Source organism: Thunnus albacares, chromosome 5, assembly GCF_914725855.1.
Source record: "Thunnus albacares chromosome 5, fThuAlb1.1, whole genome shotgun sequence".
Taxonomy (NCBI): Eukaryota; Metazoa; Chordata; class Actinopteri; order Scombriformes; family Scombridae; genus Thunnus; species Thunnus albacares.
The window spans coordinates 16,238,246-16,257,833 of record NC_058110.1 but is presented as its reverse complement, the minus strand read 5'-3'; the positions used below and the strand labels follow the sequence as shown (position 1 = coordinate 16,257,833).

Sequence of the window (19,588 nt, the reverse complement as noted above, 5' to 3'; positions counted from 1 at the left end):
CTGCCACTAATCCGATATAATTTATAGTTTGTAATTACAGGCGACCATGCAGGAACAAAAAAGGGGGTTAAAACTGCAAAAATATATAATAATATATATATAATATATAATTTAATTTGACCTCTTGACTGTAGAAAAGTGTCGTTTATGGCTTTGTATGTTGTCATTAACAGCCCTGTAGATTTAATGCATTTTATTCACACCTGCAGTTGTGTTGTGAATCCACTGGAGACGCTCTCACACCACTCAAACTCCTGATACTGTAAATGAATGTTTACTGCAGAGCAAACATGCACAAGTATCTTCATCTCGTTTTAAACTACATAATAACTCAGTTCACAGAGGCTTTGGGAGGATATATTGATTTGTGCACAAATTTGAGCAATATTTGAGCTACACAGACAGAAATAACATATCTGGTAGTTTAGAGTCGACTACATTTCCCATCAGGCCTGTGCGGCGCATCAATTTTCCTTTTCCAGTACCGTTTTCTTGGTTTACAGCTGGATCAGCTGGATGAACGCGCGACTGCGCAGCAGCCAGTCTCATGGGGAAAATCCGGTGATTATTACTGAGCATTTTCTCTCAAAACGCTGGACTAAGCGCCTGGTTTTTCAAATAACTTTACACAGAAACTGTTTGTTTTCTTCTTTTTACGCTTTTGTTCTTCTAACTGCGGATAAGTTAGATTACATACATTTTTATAAACATCTACTTGGGGAGATTTTTCCGTATAAATCCCAGAAGTGAATCACCTGGGCAGACAGGAGTGTTGGACTGGAGCTGTGTGAGTTCAGCATCAGACTGTGGGGTTTAGTGGGACAGACGAGCCTCCGGTGCCAACGCCTTTCCCCCTCTCTCCGCTTCTCCCCCGGCTGGGAAACTTCAGCTCACACCGACCCAAGAGCTGTTTGACGGCGTTTCCCTTCAACTCATGAGCTGCTGAAACCTCGATCCGACACTAAAAAAGTTGTTCGAAGGCAAAAATGGGCTGCACGATCAGCGCCGAGGACAAAGCTGCGGTGGAGAGGAGTAAAATGATTGACAAAAACCTGCGAGAAGACAGAGATAAGTCCTCCAGAGAAGTGAAACTGCTTTTACTCGGTAGGAATTATGTTACTGGCTCTTTTTTTTTGTTTGTTTACATGCATGAAATCAGTTTCATTCATCATCACCAGGATTTGTGTGCTTTAAACTTTCTCATACACATAGTCTTAAAACACTCCTCCTCCTCCTCATTCTGTTGGTTTCATGCAGCTGTGGCTCATCATTTCTCCACTGACAGAACTTGCAGAAGTAAACCAGATGTTGGTGGTGAGAAAGCAACTGCAACTTATGCAGAAGGCAACTTAGGACTTGTTGAAAGGTAGAAAGTACCTCAGTTCAGAGGAGACTGTTTGTTGACAAGTGTCACTTATCAACAAGCACGTTGTAACTCCTGCAGGCCTGTTTCACCTCAGTGTTTAAACTTTACAGCAGCAGGGAAATGCTGCCCCTGTTCTGGGTCAACACTAAGAAAATAGACATAAATGCTTTTACAGTATCTGTGTTGGAGTTGGCAGTATCAATAGTATATTAACTGATGGGATATTTAATTCTTACACATACATGTGTGATTTTTATGCCTCCATGCCAGCGACAGCCATTATGCTTTCAGGTTGTCCGTCCCATTCTCGTGAACGTGGTATCAAAGGAACGCCTGCAAGGACTTTTATTACATCTGGCACAAACGTCCATTTGGACTCAAGGATGAACTGATTAGATTTTTGTGGTCAAAGGTCAAAGGGCAAGGTCACTGTGACATCATAATGTCCTTATTTTCTGGCCATTATTCAACACCATAACTCAGGCACAGAAGGAGATATTATGACCATATTTCACATTTGGTCGGATAATGAATTGGTGACACTAATCTTGGTTCCCACCTTGAAACTGTGGTGATTGTAAAGATCTTCTGTGCTGCCAGGTTGAAGATGTATGTACAGCATCCATGTCTTGAATTTGTTGTTTCTTTGCAGCAACATCCACATCTGAAGCATCTTATACTGTCACGGCTACAACTTAACGTTCTATCAGATTCAGTTTTATTGGCCAAACATGTGAACACATACAAGGAAAATACACTAAATACCTTTTATTAAATTCCTGAATTTATGAGTCTGTACAGACATGAAAGTAAACTACAACTTGACTGGTCGGCGGAGACGTACAACTGCAAGGTGGTATTTCTAGTTCTTATTGTACCTCAACATATTGTTCATCACAATACAGCCTGACTGATGTTTCATTATTGATTGATCTGATGATTATTTTCTGTTTTAGTCAATGAATCATTAAAATGTCAGAAAATAGCATGAAAGCCCAACTTGATGTCCTCAAATAACTTGTTTTTACTGACCAACAAGATCTTCAGTTTGTCATCACATCAGTCAAAGAAAAGCAGCATTTTTGAAAAATGACTGACAATACATTCAAAATTTTTGCGAATTAAGTTTTTGAGAGTTTTCAGGTTTTCACATCTGCCACATCTTTAGTTATTTACTTTAACATTTAGAATTTGTGTGTTTTTATTTGAAGCATTTAGCTGTTAAACTAAATTTAAGGCAGTTCAGTTTTGCTGGAACAAATTTTAAATCAGATAAATGACATTAATGACTTCTTGGATCAGTGTCATGCATTAAGTGTGCAGATTTCAGCACTTTCTCATGCTTCCACTGACCAACGACTGATGTAAATGCATTGCCAACCTGTATACTGACACACACACACAGACACACACAGTGGTACTGACACTCCGGGTGTGGACTGCACAGACGTGCCAGGGGGATTAAATGCTCCGAGTTCAGCAGCACTCAACATTTTTACACTCTCTGCACATTAGCAGGATCCTCGAGCAGAAATGTCCTGAACCAGCTTTCTAAAAGAAGTTAAACTCTAAATCCAATTTGTTTACACAATATGTTCAGTTAAATGAAACATTTCTGGAACAAAATCCCATGACACCACAGAGCCTCATTAAAATGTTCACTCTGCTGGTCTGGCCCAGCTCCAGTTTGTGATGTTAGAGAACATCCTCAGAAAAACTACTGTGTGAGAAAAAGCTGAGTGAGCTTCGTGAGGTGACATCACAAGTGTCAGAGCACCAACAATGACCAACAATTATCAAAACTTTTGAAAATTGGGTGACTTTTGCATGCTGATGCACCTGAAAAAGAAATTATAAGATCCCACTGTGTTAAGGACACAAACAACACCAACGGAGAGTAAACCACAAAAACGCTTCTTCTAATCTCGAGAGGCCATAATCTAAAGTCTGTGATTTTCTGACGATCAATGAAAAAGTCAATAATACTGTACGTGAGACTCCTTCCTGCTGTAGGGAGGGCAGCGTCAGTCAGTCCACCACTTTGGTCCAGACTGAAATATGTCAACAACTATTGATAAATAGTGCAATAGAAGCTTACTGTGTGGTCGCCTCAGGATGAATTGTTATAAATTTGGTGACCGTCATCTGGTAAATATTTTAATTTGTCCAAAACTTCAGTTTAGGGCTGCAACTAATGATTAGCACTTTCATTATAGATTAATGTGTGAATTATTTGTTTAATTAATCAATCAGTCATCTGGTTTACAAAATGTCAGAAAATGGTGAAAAATATTGATCACTATTCCCCAAAGCCCCACCTTATATACACAAATGTCTTCTTTAGTCCCAACCAACAGTCCACAACCCAAAGATATTTATTTTACTATCATATAACATTAAATAAACCAGAAAATATTCACATTTGAGAATCAGAGAATTGGAAATGCCCCAAAATGACTCAGAACGATTAATCGATTATCAAATAGTTGGCACTTAATGATTAGTAATTAACTAACTTCATTGCAGCTCTACTTGGGTTTATAACTAAATACCTGCAAAATTAATGATATTCCCATCAGCCTCAGCTGTAGTCTGTGTTTGGTGCTGATTGGCTGGTGAACATGGTAAACATTATACCTGCTTAGCATCAGCATGTTAGCATGTTGATGTTAGTATTTAGCTCAAAGCACCCTGTGTTTAAATACAGCCTTTACATGTTGTCACCCCGTGAATTCATGGACACATATCAGCTTTTATAGTTGTAAAACTGACATTTAATCCTGTTGGTCTGCTAGCCGCTAGCATTTTGTCAAGACTGGAACCAGAATTTCCATTATTGGTGGAAGTTGCATTACGTTACAAGAACACGTCTACTTCCTTGCAATCCTCCCTTTTTACCAGAAGAAGAGACAGACTAAAAATACTCTTTGACTAGTTCATCCCGTAATCATAAAAAAAAAGCAAGTTAAAGTTACAAAAAGAATCATAAAAAATTCCCCAAACAGCTTGCGTAACTTCAGCTATTTGCTGCAGCCAAAATGATAGAGTGTGAACTGTAGAAGCTGATTGTACTCATACAGTTTTGTCATGTAAGTTCACTGCCCTTGACCTTGTGATGGAGGCATTGCTTTTTCACACAAAATGATACTATGAAGATAAACAGACATCTGGTGCTGCTGAAATGTTGTATGTGGTTTTAAGAGATTGGTGAATCAATCACAGTTAAAAATAAACTATGCATCGACTGACTTTAAGTATGTGGAGTCCTCACTCAGGTGTTTTCATTTTGTTCTGTAACATAATCTCACACAATCTGATTAGACAGAAACATGACTAAGAACTTCATGAAATGAATCATTCATTCTCAGGAATTACCATGAAGTGAAATACATAATGCACTGATAGCATCCCAGCAAACACTGAGATGTTGAATGACCATCATTTGAACGTCCAATCAAGACGTCCTGTTATGGTTTAAAAATAGCTCCAAAATGAAAGTTGTGCCAACGTCCAGGATGTTGGACCTGGTCATCAGTTGGACATCCTTCCTGTTTGCGTCCCAACAACGTCAAAATATGTCTGTTATACATCGTAACAATGTGTCACATACAAGATAATCCTGATAATAAATGATATATAGACAAACACACAGCAAACACATCAAGTATCTTATTTAATACAAGATAGATGCATCATTTCTACACAAATACACTGAGTCACACAGACACACTGCTCTCAACCAATTAATGAATAAAAAAAACAAAATTGGACCAAATATTGATAAGAAGGAGAAATTGACACTTACACATTCATATCCGTATTCCAAATATGTGCACAAGTCCGCTAAACAACAATTTGACCCGAATGTCATGATTTGCGTGTCATGTCCATGTTGCTGTTTTTGCCAAGGACATGACATCACCGTCCGAACAATGTTTGCTGGGATATGATGCGCAGGGGGTGGCGCCTCAACAAGTTGCATCATCATAATTGATCGTGAAAAATCTCCACGACAGGCTTATTTCCTCATAGTGGAATGTTTTTTATCACCTCTGAACTCTTCTTATTTAATCAATCAGTCATGATGTGTCAAATGGAGAAATGATTTAGCTGACTATGAGCACTGAGGAGCATTATTATTGTCATACATCTTTTATTTGATATGGAGGGATGAGTGTAAAGTGTTACAGGCCCCTGAAATACATTTTGTTATCTTGAAGACTACCATGTTGTAAATCTTACACAAGTTTAAAATTCCCTAGAGAGATTTAAAATTAATCTTCCACAGAAATCCCACTTAAAGCTGATTTATATCTCAACAGGAATCACTATAACAGGAACTTCAGTATATTAAGACTCACAGTTGTGGATCAAGACTAACATGATTTCCACGCTTTGCAAATCTCCAGATATGGGATGGATTTATTTCTTCTTTAACAGCTTTCCTGCTTATTTTCCTTATCGTTTGTGATCTGGATCACATTCCTGATGGAGGCATTATTCCTACAATAGATGTGCTGCTTTCCTATTAGCAGGTTTTCCTTTCTGTTTGCAGTGATTTATTCTTGATCTAGAAGATATGACAGAACAAAACCATGCCAGTAAGCTTACTTCAGACTATTTCAGAGCTGCTAGTAACCACAAGTATGTAGTGATTTTTATCAGTCTGTTTCCACTGATCTGTTCATTGATTGTTGTGTGGAAGACAAGATATTTTAAGTAGCTGAGCCCTGATTGTGCCGACAGAAGTAAAACTTGAAATAGATTTCACATGAAGTCACATAGAAGTGGTTGAGAGGACACAGATGAATCCCACCACTGACTAACTGATCTCTGAGGATTAACTTCAGGCTGATTCGTGTGATGGTGCAAAACTACAATGCAGGCTAAAATCTCATTGTATGGAAACACTCATTTTCTAGTTCTGACCGCAGAGTCGAAGGGGAAGCAGTTTTTCCAGGCAGTGCCCTCCACTCCCTGTCTGTGCCGGGACAAGAGAGTTATAGGGGAAAAACAAAGAGGAGTTCGGGTGCTGTTCTTTATAGCGAACCACAAAGCTGGAGAGCCAGCGCACCCTTCCAATGAAAATGGTCTCCTTTTTGACCACAAATAGTGATTTATAAAATATCTGCATTTGAAATTCTTATTAAATGAGGCTTGGTTTGGAGTCTGAGTCCCACATGGGTTTGGACGACTCTGTGAATGCCTGTGTAAAGTTGGTTTGTGAGCTGGCGGGAGGCCACGGTTGATAATCAGCCAAAAAATGCCGTGAATGAGACAATTGGTGACTGACAGAACTGAGGAGAGGGATCAACACAATTTGTCCTCTCCTCCCTGTCTGTGTGAGCGGGCGTAAATCTCTTTTGCTGGTGACAGCTTAACCAAAGAATTCATGGATTTAATTCTTGTTGGCCGGCCGTCCGAACATATTACTCAACTGTAAGCCTCCTTGACAAAATTCATCTGTTCTGAAAGGATTCCTAACTGGCATCGGGAATGTGCCTCGCCACATTTTGGGGGAACAACTATATTAAGACAAAGTTTGCCCTTATTTTAAAATATTCCTCCATCAAGACTTTAATTCCGGGCTGTTTTAAGAAAAAAAGCTGCCATCCATATTTCAAATTCCAGCGCCGTAAAACTTCTTCATCCTGCGGTCGTTCATAATTACTGTGATTATATTAAGCAAAAGGAGGTTCGACTGCCAGTGTAAACTCACCCCAGATGTTTATGGAAATAATTTCTCACCGGTTGTCTGAGTTTGACATCAAATGTTTGATGTGCACACACGCTTTGACGCTTGTTTAATTAAACTCCAGCTATGAAAAATTGCTGACTCCAGGGCGAAGGAATGGGCGACACAAGGGGCAAAGTGAGCCCGCCACCACTGAGAGCTGGGTCCAAATCCATGCACTGATACATCTGGCTTGAGTGTGTATTCAATCGTTGATCTGTTAAAGGGGCATTTTGTGACTTTCTGTTATTTTTATACAGTTACAATGTATGATGTTGGATATCTGTGTTGAACACGTTCAAAGGTCCAAAACCTGTGGTGAATGTATGTAAAAGCCGCTGCTTCAGTCTACTCTAAACGCTTCTTCTGCAACCTAAACTATAAAACCTTTACCTCGTCCTCATCAGATTGTTCGCTTGTTCCCGCAAATGGCCGTGCGCCCCGTAGCCTTTGTTGCTAAGGTCGTTCCATGGGTTGTTCACGTTGTCAACGGGCATATTTCGGATTGGATTCGGGCTTGAACATCTACAAACGTATTTGAGAAATTGACATTTCAAATAAAGAACAACAAAAAGAAGTGAGAGCTAACCAATCAGAACAGAGTGGATCATCAGGAGGAGGTCTTGAAGAGACAGGAGCTAAAACAGCTCGTTTCAGATAGAGGCTGAACTGAGGGGCTGCATAAAGCCCCTCAGTTTGAGAGTTTTTGAACTGTATATCATGCAAACATATTCCAGTGGAGCCCAAGAATATAAATATATTGGAAATGTGCATATGTCCCCTTTAAGAGAGCTAGATTCAGCACAGCGAGTCAACCTTGCTGCCAATTTATCCAAGGGACCAACAATGGTACTGCAGCCCGAAAAGCATTTTCTCCACAGGCCGTTATCATAAAGATACATCTGCTCATCTGTTGACAGGATACCTCAAACAGCAAACAAGATCAATTAATTAGTGAACAGCCCCCCCCGTGCACAGCCAGTACTTTCAATCAGATGCTGGTTGTTTGCATATATATATGCAACATATTATATTTTTGAAAATCAAAATTAACCACCGCACACTGATATATTTTATTGTGACTTTATTAGGAGCGAACAACGCGTTTTGCCTGTAGCTTCTTCGAGTTTGCTTTCTTTTTTGAGCAAACCCGGAGAAGCTACAGGTGAAACGTGTTGTTTGCTACTAATAATATCACAGTAAAGTCATATCAGTATTCGGTGGTTAATTAGGATTTTCAAGGTCAATTAATTAATTAATAATATCTGTTTGTTCGAACCAGCAGACGGTTAGCTTAGCTCAGCATAAAGACTGGAAGTGGGGGGAAACAACTTGCCTGGCTCTGTCCAAAAGTAAAAAAATCCGCCCACCAGCACCTCTAAAGCTCACTGACTGACACGTTTTATCTTGTTTATTTAATCTGTAGATATTATCTTTGGGCTTTGGACTCATCTGTCTCTGGGGAGACAAAATAAACGATCTAAAGATGTCACCTTTGGCTTTAGGAAATTTACAGGCATTTTTCACTGTTTTCTACAAAACAATTAATTGATTAAGAAAATAATCTGCAGATCAATCAATAATGATAATAATGACATTAGTTGCAGCCCTATAGTACATGTACTGTTCAATTCCAATAAACACAATTGTTCACACCAGTGTCACTGCTGTAGCGACTCGTTATGATATGAAAGAGACGAACCTTTCTGATCAATGTCACAGAGGGGCATGAAGGTTGTTTTAATTGTTCTTTTGTCATACAGATCTACAAAAAAACACAAATACAGATATTTTAAAGACATGGTAAATCTGAAAAAGGCCGTCGATGTTACATCTAAGAGTTGTCTTTCGGTGCTGGTTGGGTTTGGGTCGGCGAGCCAGTTGGTGTGTTTGTTATTTTGGGGGGGCTTCAGATTGCTGACAGACTCTTTGGATCATTTGTGGTGTTTTTATGCCCTCTGTGCTCTCTAACGCCCAGAACAGCATGATATCTGGGATTGTCTCTGGAAAAACACTGGCTCAGCCAGAAGCATGACAACTGTTTCCTGTTTGGCTGATTAGTGTAGAAATACTGTAAAGGTTCCTCATGTGAAGTCATTTTCCCACTTATTATTGCAATACCCTTCATAACATTTGTTCCAGTCATCAGTTCATCTTTTGTGCAGAAGCGCACTGTTGAGAAAGATTTCAAAGCTCTCACTTCCTAAAGAGACCATTTCCCACGATGCTCTCTGTGCTTCGGGCTGTGGTAGTTTATACACTGTTGTATGTGTTGGGCAAGCAGCTAGAATATGATCCCTCCACATGACACTGATGTCCATGTGTCTTCCTATGGGCAACGAGAAATTAGTTTTATTTCTCATAATTCTGATAATACGCTTGTATGCAGGGGAGTGCTTCATGACCGTACAAACTCCCTCAGGCTCCACTTAAATGTCTGCCATTGAAATTCATCACAAGGCTCCTTTTTTTGGGCTTTTTGACGCAAACATACTGCACACTGTATGATGTGTGATTAACTTAGATCAAATTAAGTTCAACCCTTATGAAAAGCTGGATTGATCCGCCGTCGAGAGGATTCTGAAACTGTGAGATATTATGTGGCTGCTGTCGTTCCTGATGTGGTTGCATATAACTACTGTCCATCTTTTTCAGGTGCTGGCGAATCTGGGAAAAGCACGATAGTAAAGCAGATGAAGTAAGTTACAGCTTATAACTCATTTCTGATAACAGTGCACATGGCATGATATCAAGCCGCTACATCCTGTAAGAAACATTCACCCTATTTTTGTCTTAATTTGACGAAACACAGTTCCACTCGCTCACTCCCACTTTCAGCCGCAGCCCTGTTGTCAGAGGTTAATAGTGCAGTGAGAGCTGTAATCACAAACAGGGTTCATCTTTGTGGAAATGCTGTAGAAGCAGAGTAGGAGCCTCATTTTGCTCCACTCAGGCAGAGGAGGAAGCTCCCTTTTACACAACATGTTAAACAAAGGCCGCAGAGGCCAGTCGTAGCCTGGCAGGACCTGAATAGACTCCCCCATTTCCCACATTAGGCAAGCTGCATGCTCACTGAAGCTCAAATTCCAGCACTAATGACAGTGTTGCATGAAAAATCTTCAAATTTGTAATATGTCCCACATTTGTGAGAGCAATTGTTCACACCGTCATATTTATCTGAACTCTAAAAGCCTGTTTGGACTTTGTTTTCTGTGTCAGAATCATTCATGAAGATGGCTACTCAGAAGAGGAGTGCAAACAGTACAAGGTGGTGGTGTACAGCAACACCATCCAGTCCATCATGGCCATCATCAGGGCGATGGGACGGTTAAAGATAGATTTTGGAGATGCTGCGCGGGCGGTAAGCTAACCACACTTAAACATGACTTCCACAGAGCCACATTCTGGTAGTTAGGTACGCTTTAAGAAATGAATCACCACAGGAAGTTGTTTAAAATGACAGAAATGATTGTGTTTGTTTCCAGGACGATGCCCGCCAGCTGTTTGCCCTGGCGAGCTCGGCGGAGGAAGGGACGCTGTCGGCAGAGCTGACAAGCGTGATTCAGAGGTTGTGGAGCGATACTGGAGTTCAGGCATGCTTCGATCGATCGCGAGAGTATCAGCTCAACGACTCTGCTGCATAGTGAGGACTTCTTGTTGACTGTTTCTTTTGACTTCTCTACATACAGACACCCGTAAACTTAACAAAGTGCCGACTACAAGCTTATTACACGAGTCATATGTACATTGAAAGAGTTATTGTTTGCTGCCTCCTGTCCATAATGGTCCCTTCCTAGTGCTGCGCCAATGCAAGTGATGAAGATCCACAGTCCTCATTCTGTTAAAAAATTCTCTTCAAAGTTGAAATTTAACGACCTTTAAGAACATTTAAGCATTCCCTAACTTCTTTCAACACAATCAGCAGACAGTAACAACACAACTACACAAACAAGGAACAAGGAATTAATAAAAACAGTTACAGAATCATAAAAAACATCAGATAATAAAGCTTTAAAATCTCCAAGAAGAATGTAAGACTCAAGTTTGAGGGCAGTTTGCAGTTCATTCTTAAAGCCAGTTCTGCCAACATTGGTGCGTACATGAAGGATATCTGAGGTTAATTAATTACTGGATCGTTTACTGTAGTTACTAGATTTAAATGAGAGAAGAGATGTGAGGTAGTTTGGAAGCTTTATAGTAGAGCTTTATAGATGAATAACATGAGATGGTTTCTCCTTTTTGACTGTAAGGAAGGCTGCTGTAACATTTTTAATTAAAAACTCATCAAAGCAACCCCTCCTTAGGTCCGTCCATCAAGAGTCTCTCGTCTTCCCTCGCTTCTCTCTTTCCACATTTCGTCAACTGTCTAATAAAGGCATAAAATCACCAAAAAATACTAAACAAATACTCATAAAAATTCCTCCTTTGTGTTGCCATCCCTTCGTTGCAGCTACACAGTACTGTCCAGGGAAACACAAGGAGGGAATTTTGTAATAATAAAACGTAACTAAGATGACTCAGACTGCTGAAACCTCAAATTAGCTCCAGCTGAACTTCAGATTCTACACAGAACGAGGACTGAGGGTTTTGTCACATTAGGATCTTTTTACAGCCAGTATGGACTGGAAGAATGATCAGAGCGACCAGTAACTCTTTTAATGCACGGTTTATGATAAAATAGGCTTAAATCTCTTCTTTAAGCAGGGATTCAAGATAAAAAAACATCTTAGTTTATTTTGTCTTCAAAAATAAGAGTTTTCAAACTCAACTTGCTTATCTCATTTTCTGAAAATTCCTGGCAGAAGTGAAACTGCTTTAACGACCTGTAGTGAAATTTGAAATTTCGTCATCGGGCTTTGAGCTGGTACTCCGTAAGACATTGTTTTGTAATCATGTTTTCCTCATCACAGGGAGGATGACAACTGTTAGAGAGAGTTTCTGTAATATTTCCACAGGAGGACAGAAGGAGGGGCAAGATGTGTCTTGTTCTTCAAGGTCTTGTGTCAGCTTGTAAAGCTGATTGCATTCCTGAAAAGGGAGAAAGTCGAAGGAGAAACTGACAGCTGGAAAATGTTTCTATCCACTTACAGCTGCTTAGATATCACTTCATTTGACAAAATGGTTTCAGTTTGTTATGATAGTCAACCACTGGATAAAACTGTCTGATGGAGTTAAGTGAAAAAATGCAAACAAAGCCATTTGAGCTAAATATAGTCCAGGCTTGTATTACCCATCAGACACGGATAAAGCCCCTGATTTTCTGTTTCTGTAGCGTTTATATCACATTCACCCTGAAAGAAAGTAGCTCAGTGTGAAGGACATGTTCTTTGTTTTGAAAACAGCCGAGGTGTCGTGGCTCCTGGTGCTCTTTGTCCACACTACTAGACGGGAGGAACCAGTGGAGTTAGTCTGTTTTTACTCAACCCACAAGGAGCCAGTGTTTATCATCCACCAAAATATGAGCCCATATTTAGTATCATTCTGTTGAGTCCTTGGATGTCTGTGTGTAGAACAAGCCCTCCACTTCACAAGACAAAAGTGTCCAAAAAAACATGTCGCTTTGCTGTATTGTGACTTTTTCATGTATTAAAAGCCTGATAATCCTCTGGAATTTATTAAAATCACACGTCATATTTACATTGGATCTGGGATCGTTTTCACAAACTTGTGTTTCCTGTCTCTCAGCTACCTGAATGACTTGGACCGGATCTGCCAGCCGAACTACGTCCCGACTCAGCAGGACGTGCTGCGTACACGTGTGAAGACCACTGGCATCGTGGAAACTCACTTCACCTTCAAAAATCTCTACTTCAAGTTAGTATAGTTGTATTGTACTTCCTCATAAAGGCGCCCTGGCCTCAGGTGTGCTGTTTGTGCCATAAAAATAACTTATTAAGCTTTACTGGCAGTCGCAGCCAGCACTGGTTTATTGTATCGGTCAACAGTGAGATGTCCTCATTATAAACTTAACTCAGTGTTTCCCAAACTGGGGGTCTGGGTCCTTCAAGGAGGTTTCAAGGTGCGGTAGGAAACAAGAAACAACAAATTAAGCTGCACAAAATATTTATTTTTTTGACTTTTTCTACTCTTTTCCTGTTTGTTTTTTGTCTTGTGAAATACCAGGTTTACTTCTCCAGGCCTTTGAGATGTTGTCAGACTAAACTGTTTGGGAAATATAATATAAAGGAACAGTCCGTCCCTCGTCTGCAATAGCTCAACATAGAAAAAAGGGTCCATGTTGTTCGTCTCATTTTGTTTGTCATAATGTTTATCATTTATGGTATCATATTGATTTTTGCAGTGGGGTCACAGCAGATTTCACTTCTGTGCAGCTTTGTTAGTTGTCTCATGTTGCTTTGAAAAATTGCACATCAAAGTGCTGATTTTCAAACCTCTTTCGTAACCGCCAAATGCTGCCGACTGGCATTCAGCCTAATATGACCCACCCCTGTAGCAGTTAATGTAATTACATTGCTTCAGTCCTTTTACATTATTCTGTCTAGCTCCTGTACTTATAAATATTGGTGAAACATTAACTGTAATAGCCTCCCTGGCCTGCCTTTGTAACCCCATAAAAAAAACACACGTTCAGGGATCTGGAAATGTGTAATCACTGAATTGGTGTTGAAGCACACAGCGTTCTGTCATTTCATCTGTGTGTCGGTTAAACAGCTCAGTATAGATTCATTTTGCCTCAAAGGGCCTCAGGTGGAGTTAGAGGCAGCAGACACAAACATGAGATTACAGAGTGAGGTCACCAGCCTGCTCTGTGTGTGTGTGTGTGTGTGTGTGTGTGTGTGTTTGTGTGTTTGTGTGTTTGTGCTCTTGCCCTGGATTTTTAAGAGGAAGCTCATCCTCATAAAACTCTAAAATTAAAATGACATTAAAATGAGACTGTGTATTTATTCATGCTGCTGCTATGTCTCTGTCTCCAGGATGTTTGATGTCGGGGGTCAGCGTTCGGAGAGGAAGAAGTGGATTCATTGTTTTGAGGGAGTCACATCTATCATTTTTTGCGTAGCGCTTAGCGACTACGACCTCGTTTTGGCCGAGGATGAGGAGATGGTGAGTATAGCTTTGTTCCTCTTAGTGCATCTAAATATATCAGAGACAGAAGATTTTCCCTTTTCTTTTGAAAAATGGGATTGAAGTTACGGGTAAGTTGTCATCTGCTCTTTCCTCAGAACCGGATGCACGAGAGCATGAAGCTTTTCGACTCCATCTGCAACAACAAGTGGTTCACGCTCACCTCCATCATCCTCTTCCTCAACAAGAAGGACCTGTTTGAGGAGAAGATCAGCAAGAGTCCGCTCACTATCTGCTACCCCGAGTACTCCGGTGAGACAAACTTATCGAACAGACCAAAATGTCGTAAACTAACAAATATTCTAGAAAGCAGTGAGACAGTATGTGGGAGTTTCCTCCGACGCACCTGTCACATACTGATGTGTGCAGAGACTTTTTTTTTAAATTTTGAGGAAGTTTGTGTATCAGCAGTTTATCGAAGTTTATAATTATTTCTCTTTCTGTTGTATTTACTTTCTGGAAATGTATAATTATGCTTTTGATTTATTTCAATTAACTAAGAGTTTCACGATCGTTACGGCTCATATTGTTTGCAGATAGGATAGGACTATAGGATTTAGTTTCTGCAGCACAGCGAGCATGTTTATAATCATATACATTCTCTACACAGTAAACCAGATGCAGCCTAACTTGCCAGCATTTTGTCTAAAGTCTAAACAATTTACTGTAGCGCATTTTTTCCCTGTCAGTTTTATTAACCCAAGCTGTTCTAATGTCCATGATGGATTATGACAGTTGCATCTATTTATAGATCAGAAAGGATTATGTCACAGTTCATCATTTTCAACTTGTTAGAGAAAAAAAAAAGGAAAATATATTTCGTATTGGAAGGAAACAACAACACTAACAAATTACCTGAAAACAATAAAAACTCCTAAATTAAGAAAAGTCTTGACAATATACAGACTCAGTGAACACAGACTAGACATAGAAAAGGGTCGACATAGACAGAGCCGGAGGAGGACTCCCAGTGTGACAGACGACAGGTAGAGACAGAGCTACACTTTCTCACCTCGTGTCCAAAGTTAAACAGCTTTAAGGGAGAAATATTTCCCAAATATAAACAAAATATATAATGAATTTGAATCCAAAACAGACATTCAGAAACTCCCCTATTTACTGAGAGAAATCCCCAAATGTGAAATGACTGCAGTAAAATTCATCTGTTCATGACAACAACCAGTAGAAACTCAGATGAAAATAGAAAATGATCTCTGTGGCTGTTGTTGTTTGTTTGTTTACTCATACACCTGCCAAGTATATTGATTTACTTAATGATTGAATTCTGTTATCATTTATTTACATCAAAACAAGATCCATTGATAACTTAATTGTGATAATAATCACAATTAGTATTATTGTTGTTATTATTTGTCCTTTTAATGATTATTTCTTGCTAATATAAACACACACACACACACACACACACACACACACACACACACACACACACACACGTTTACTTAGGTCACTTTTGGGGACATTATATAGACTTACATTAATTTCTTACCCTAAAAGTGATTCACTGGCAGAGAACAGAGAAAAAGTTTGTTTGTAGCAGCAGGAAATCAGCTAAACGTGGTCACAGATTAATCTCATCTTTTGTTTAACCCACATTGTTAAAAATAAAAAGAGCTTTTTTTTTCCAGAGATCATGTAAATCATAACCAGCATCTTTCTATAACTAAGCTTTTATGTCCTGTAGGCGGTGACTCGTACGAAGAGACGGCAGCTTATATCCAGTGCCAGTTTGAAGACTTAAATAAACGAAAGGACACCAAGGAGATCTACACCCACTTCACTTGTGCCACAGACACCAAGAATGTGCAGTTTGTGTTCGACGCGGTCACTGATGTCATCATCAAGATCAACCTGAGGGAGATCGGGCTCTACTGAATCTCCAGGCCCTGCAGGTCAGCACATCCACTTTCACCTGAGAGATGTTTGAAATGTTGAAATAAATTTGTTGTGTTGCCATCTTCTTACATTTCTTACATATTGTCATGATTTGTTGTCGATCTGACCTTTTATAACCAAACCACTACTACAAATGTTACTCCTACTGGAGGAACTAACTCCTCCACAGCAGAGTCGACAGTAACATTATTTTAACTTTCAGCCATGTTTGTTGCTCCTGTATGTAATCATGACGTAAATATCATTACAGCATTTTGAGACACACTGTAGCATGTCCATGTACGTTTTACTTTAACAGCGTATGATGAATTGTATAAATTACATTTTTAGGGGCTTTTTATTCTTTATTTATTTACTATGCCTCCTATTAGTTAATTATTTCCTGTCGCCATAGGTTTTTTTTTTTAATTTAGAAAAGAACAACTGACTTGAGAAGAACATTTTGAGCCCCAGCACAACAGCACAAAAGTAAAAAGAAGAGAATAAAACAAAACCCAAACCCACCTTTTAATAACAATAATAGCACACATTTACCCTCCACCCCCCCCAACCAATGTCCCCTACAGACTTTTCCCATGTGAACACAAACATTTAAAAGTTCTTGCAAACACAGACCTACGAATACACATTCAAAAAAGAAAACGGACAAACAAAAATAAACTGTGGCTCAGATATTTGTATTTATGGACCAGGCGTCATTACTGTTTATTCCTCAAAAATAGACCTTAAAAGACGAGGCTGGGAAGCGGTTTAGTGCAAAAACATGAAAAACATGGAGAGTAGCGGCGGGCAGGCGGAGAACTGGATGTAGAACGCTGGTGGACTCATGTCACACCGATATTAGAAGATCTCTTTTGAACTAAGAGGCTTCAAATAAGTAATCAGAGGGTTCCTATGATACTAAAAATGATTTCAAGCTCCACATAACGTTAGTCATCATAAGTTTTAATGATCATTTTCCTTGCAGGTGTCAGGAGGAGAACCGGGACTTCGGGGCTGGCACATCTTGTCTGCAGAGGGCGAATTGGAAAGTAGGTGTTACTAAGGACTGAGCAGGTGGCCATGCTGCGTGCAGGACCAATAAATTCCACAATTTGGGGGACTTGCTACCATGATCACTTTTGTCTTAATAGATTTCACGATGCAGAGCATACTGGGAGGATATAATTAGTGAGGGAATCTTGAGATTTACATCGCTGAGGGGCCGGCAGGTGAAGGCCCCTCCAGTATCTCTCAAATCCAGCTGACACATTTATAAAATTTGTCTGCCATATGCACAAGGACCAAAGGAGACTGGCTGTTCATCAAATCCATTTCTGCATTTTACAGTTTAACAGCTGACATGTAAATCCAGTTCACTTTTGTTTTGTGTTGCATCTTCTCATAGCTGTAAGCCTGTATCACATTGCATTTACTGAATATTTGCATTTGTTATATTTTATTTGAATTTTTTTGAGTTGCGATTATATAGTATTTCCACTTTTGAATGTGTGAATGCCGTAACTTATGTATAGAAAAACGTTTTGTGTGAGCAGTTTTGATGTATATAACGTAACCTGTTGGGTCTGGGGATTATTTAGCAACACAGCTGTCTACATAGTTATTTTAATTTTAACTACACCACCTTGTATTGATTGAACAATATTTTTATACTTAAGAGACATCACTGCAAATCAATTTGTGAAGGGATTTTCTGATTTTTCTGTTTTTCTTTCCATAGGAGTTTAAATATGACTAATATTATTCACTTTCGATATAGAAGCCTCCCTTTTTTTCAAGGTATTTTTTTTTTATTCCTATGGATACCAGTAAATAAACAAAAACACACAAACATGCAAAGTGGGATAGTAGTTTGATATAGCCAGAGGTTGTATTTGTGTCCTTTGGCCGTAGCTGAGGAAGTCTGTTGTGGATACTGTATATACCGTAGTGGAGCTCAGTTTGGGTTAGATCAGTCACTTCCTGCACGGAGAAGGCCTGGTAGCTGACATTTACATACCACTTTAAATCTCTGCATTTGTATTGGTTCATTTTAACGTCATTAAATGATGGCACAAAGCTGTCTCCCCTTTGTTCTGTTTTTAAATGCCAAACCAATATCTTACCACAGGCAGCACCGAACAGTTGAAATCCACTATGACGATTTATAAAAACATCTCACTCAAACAGTACAAGGAGGTAATTTTAGGTAATTTTTGGGGGAAACTAATTTTTTTAGACTTAAGGGACACATCTGTATGTTTTAGCTGAGGGCCCAGCATGCCCCAGCTCACCAGTATGACCTTATTGACTTATATGTTGCCTCTGTAGTAAAACTACATGCAAGTTAAATACGTGAGTCGTCACAAAATTAATTCAAACTATAATCAATCTACAAGTCAACATGAGAGCATGTGGGGACAGTTTATCAAATGCAACAAAACCTTTGAGCCTAAAATCCTCATTTCATGCATGTTTATTGAAATCTTTCATCTTTTAAAAAGGGTAAGTAATTTCCTGAAACAGCTGGGTTCTGATGTTTTTTAGCGAACGTCTTTCAAACAGGAATATGTCGTCTATTTGGGGACTGTGTGTATTTTTAGCTGCAGATTGGTTGCACGTATTGAAGGCAGCAGGACGTTGTATGTGGAAAAATAAACGCCACCGTCTGTGTTCATCGTAATGAAGGAGTGCTGGCTCACTGATGTGTTTCTAATAGGTTTTGGACAACAACAATGGAGCTGAATGGCACAGAGGAATAGGCTATGTAAAGTAAAGCATTGGCTACACATGAAATACTTGTTAGTAGGATCAATTAATTGTTAGTTTTGGTCTCATCATGGGACTTGTTGACAGTAAGAAAAAGGCCGCTGACAGTTTTCTCCAGCTGATTTAACAGAATGTGTGTACTTTCTGTATAAAAGGCTCAAAAGCACACGTCTTATAAGGATAAAACTTCATGTTTTCACAGTTAAAATTTTGACAGATGGAAAGGCTAATGAACCGCTCTGAGAAGAAGCCTGATGTTATGAACAGAATGACAATGATAATGGATTTCTACTTTGTCCTGGCGTTTACTCGCTGGTGATAGAAATCACCAAAACTGAGAACATGCAACTTTAAAAATGTAAACAGAGGAAGCTCTACTTCTCGCTCAAATCTCATAATATAAATCCTCTCTAGTGATATAAATCTGCTCCACACACTGATTCCACTTTTAGTTCTGTCCTTGCTCGCCGCCTCATGAATCACTCACAATCTTTAAATCTCAACTCGCAGATTAATTACCGCTTTAATTTGTTTTGCTCTCTCAATGGGTTTATTGTTAATGAACTTCCATACGCTTCCATTTCCCTTCTGATAAAAACAGGGAACTTATATAACAGCAACATTGTCTCCAACAAACAGCCCACGGCAATCCCCCAGCGCTGACAGCCCCGTTTCCCCTAATTCGATATACATAATTCAGTGAATGACTGAGTGTGATTCTGCAGCAAAGACACAGA

General features: G+C 39.4%; 1 protein-coding gene across 1 annotated transcript; it reads left to right on the top strand.

The window, feature by feature from the left end:
- The first annotated feature begins 479 nt into the window (after positions 1-479).
- gnai3 (guanine nucleotide binding protein (G protein), alpha inhibiting activity polypeptide 3) lies at positions 480-18,773 on the top strand. The gene is made up of 9 exons (XM_044351217.1): positions 480-1,104; positions 9,756-9,798; positions 10,320-10,461; positions 10,586-10,743; positions 12,786-12,914; positions 14,036-14,165; positions 14,285-14,438; positions 15,892-16,099; positions 17,071-18,773. The coding sequence occupies exons 1-8, from the start codon at positions 987-989 to the stop codon at positions 16,080-16,082; spliced, it is 1,065 nt and encodes a 354-aa protein (XP_044207152.1). The 5' UTR covers positions 480-986; the 3' UTR covers positions 16,083-16,099; positions 17,071-18,773.
- Positions 18,774-19,588: the final 815 nt, after the last annotated feature.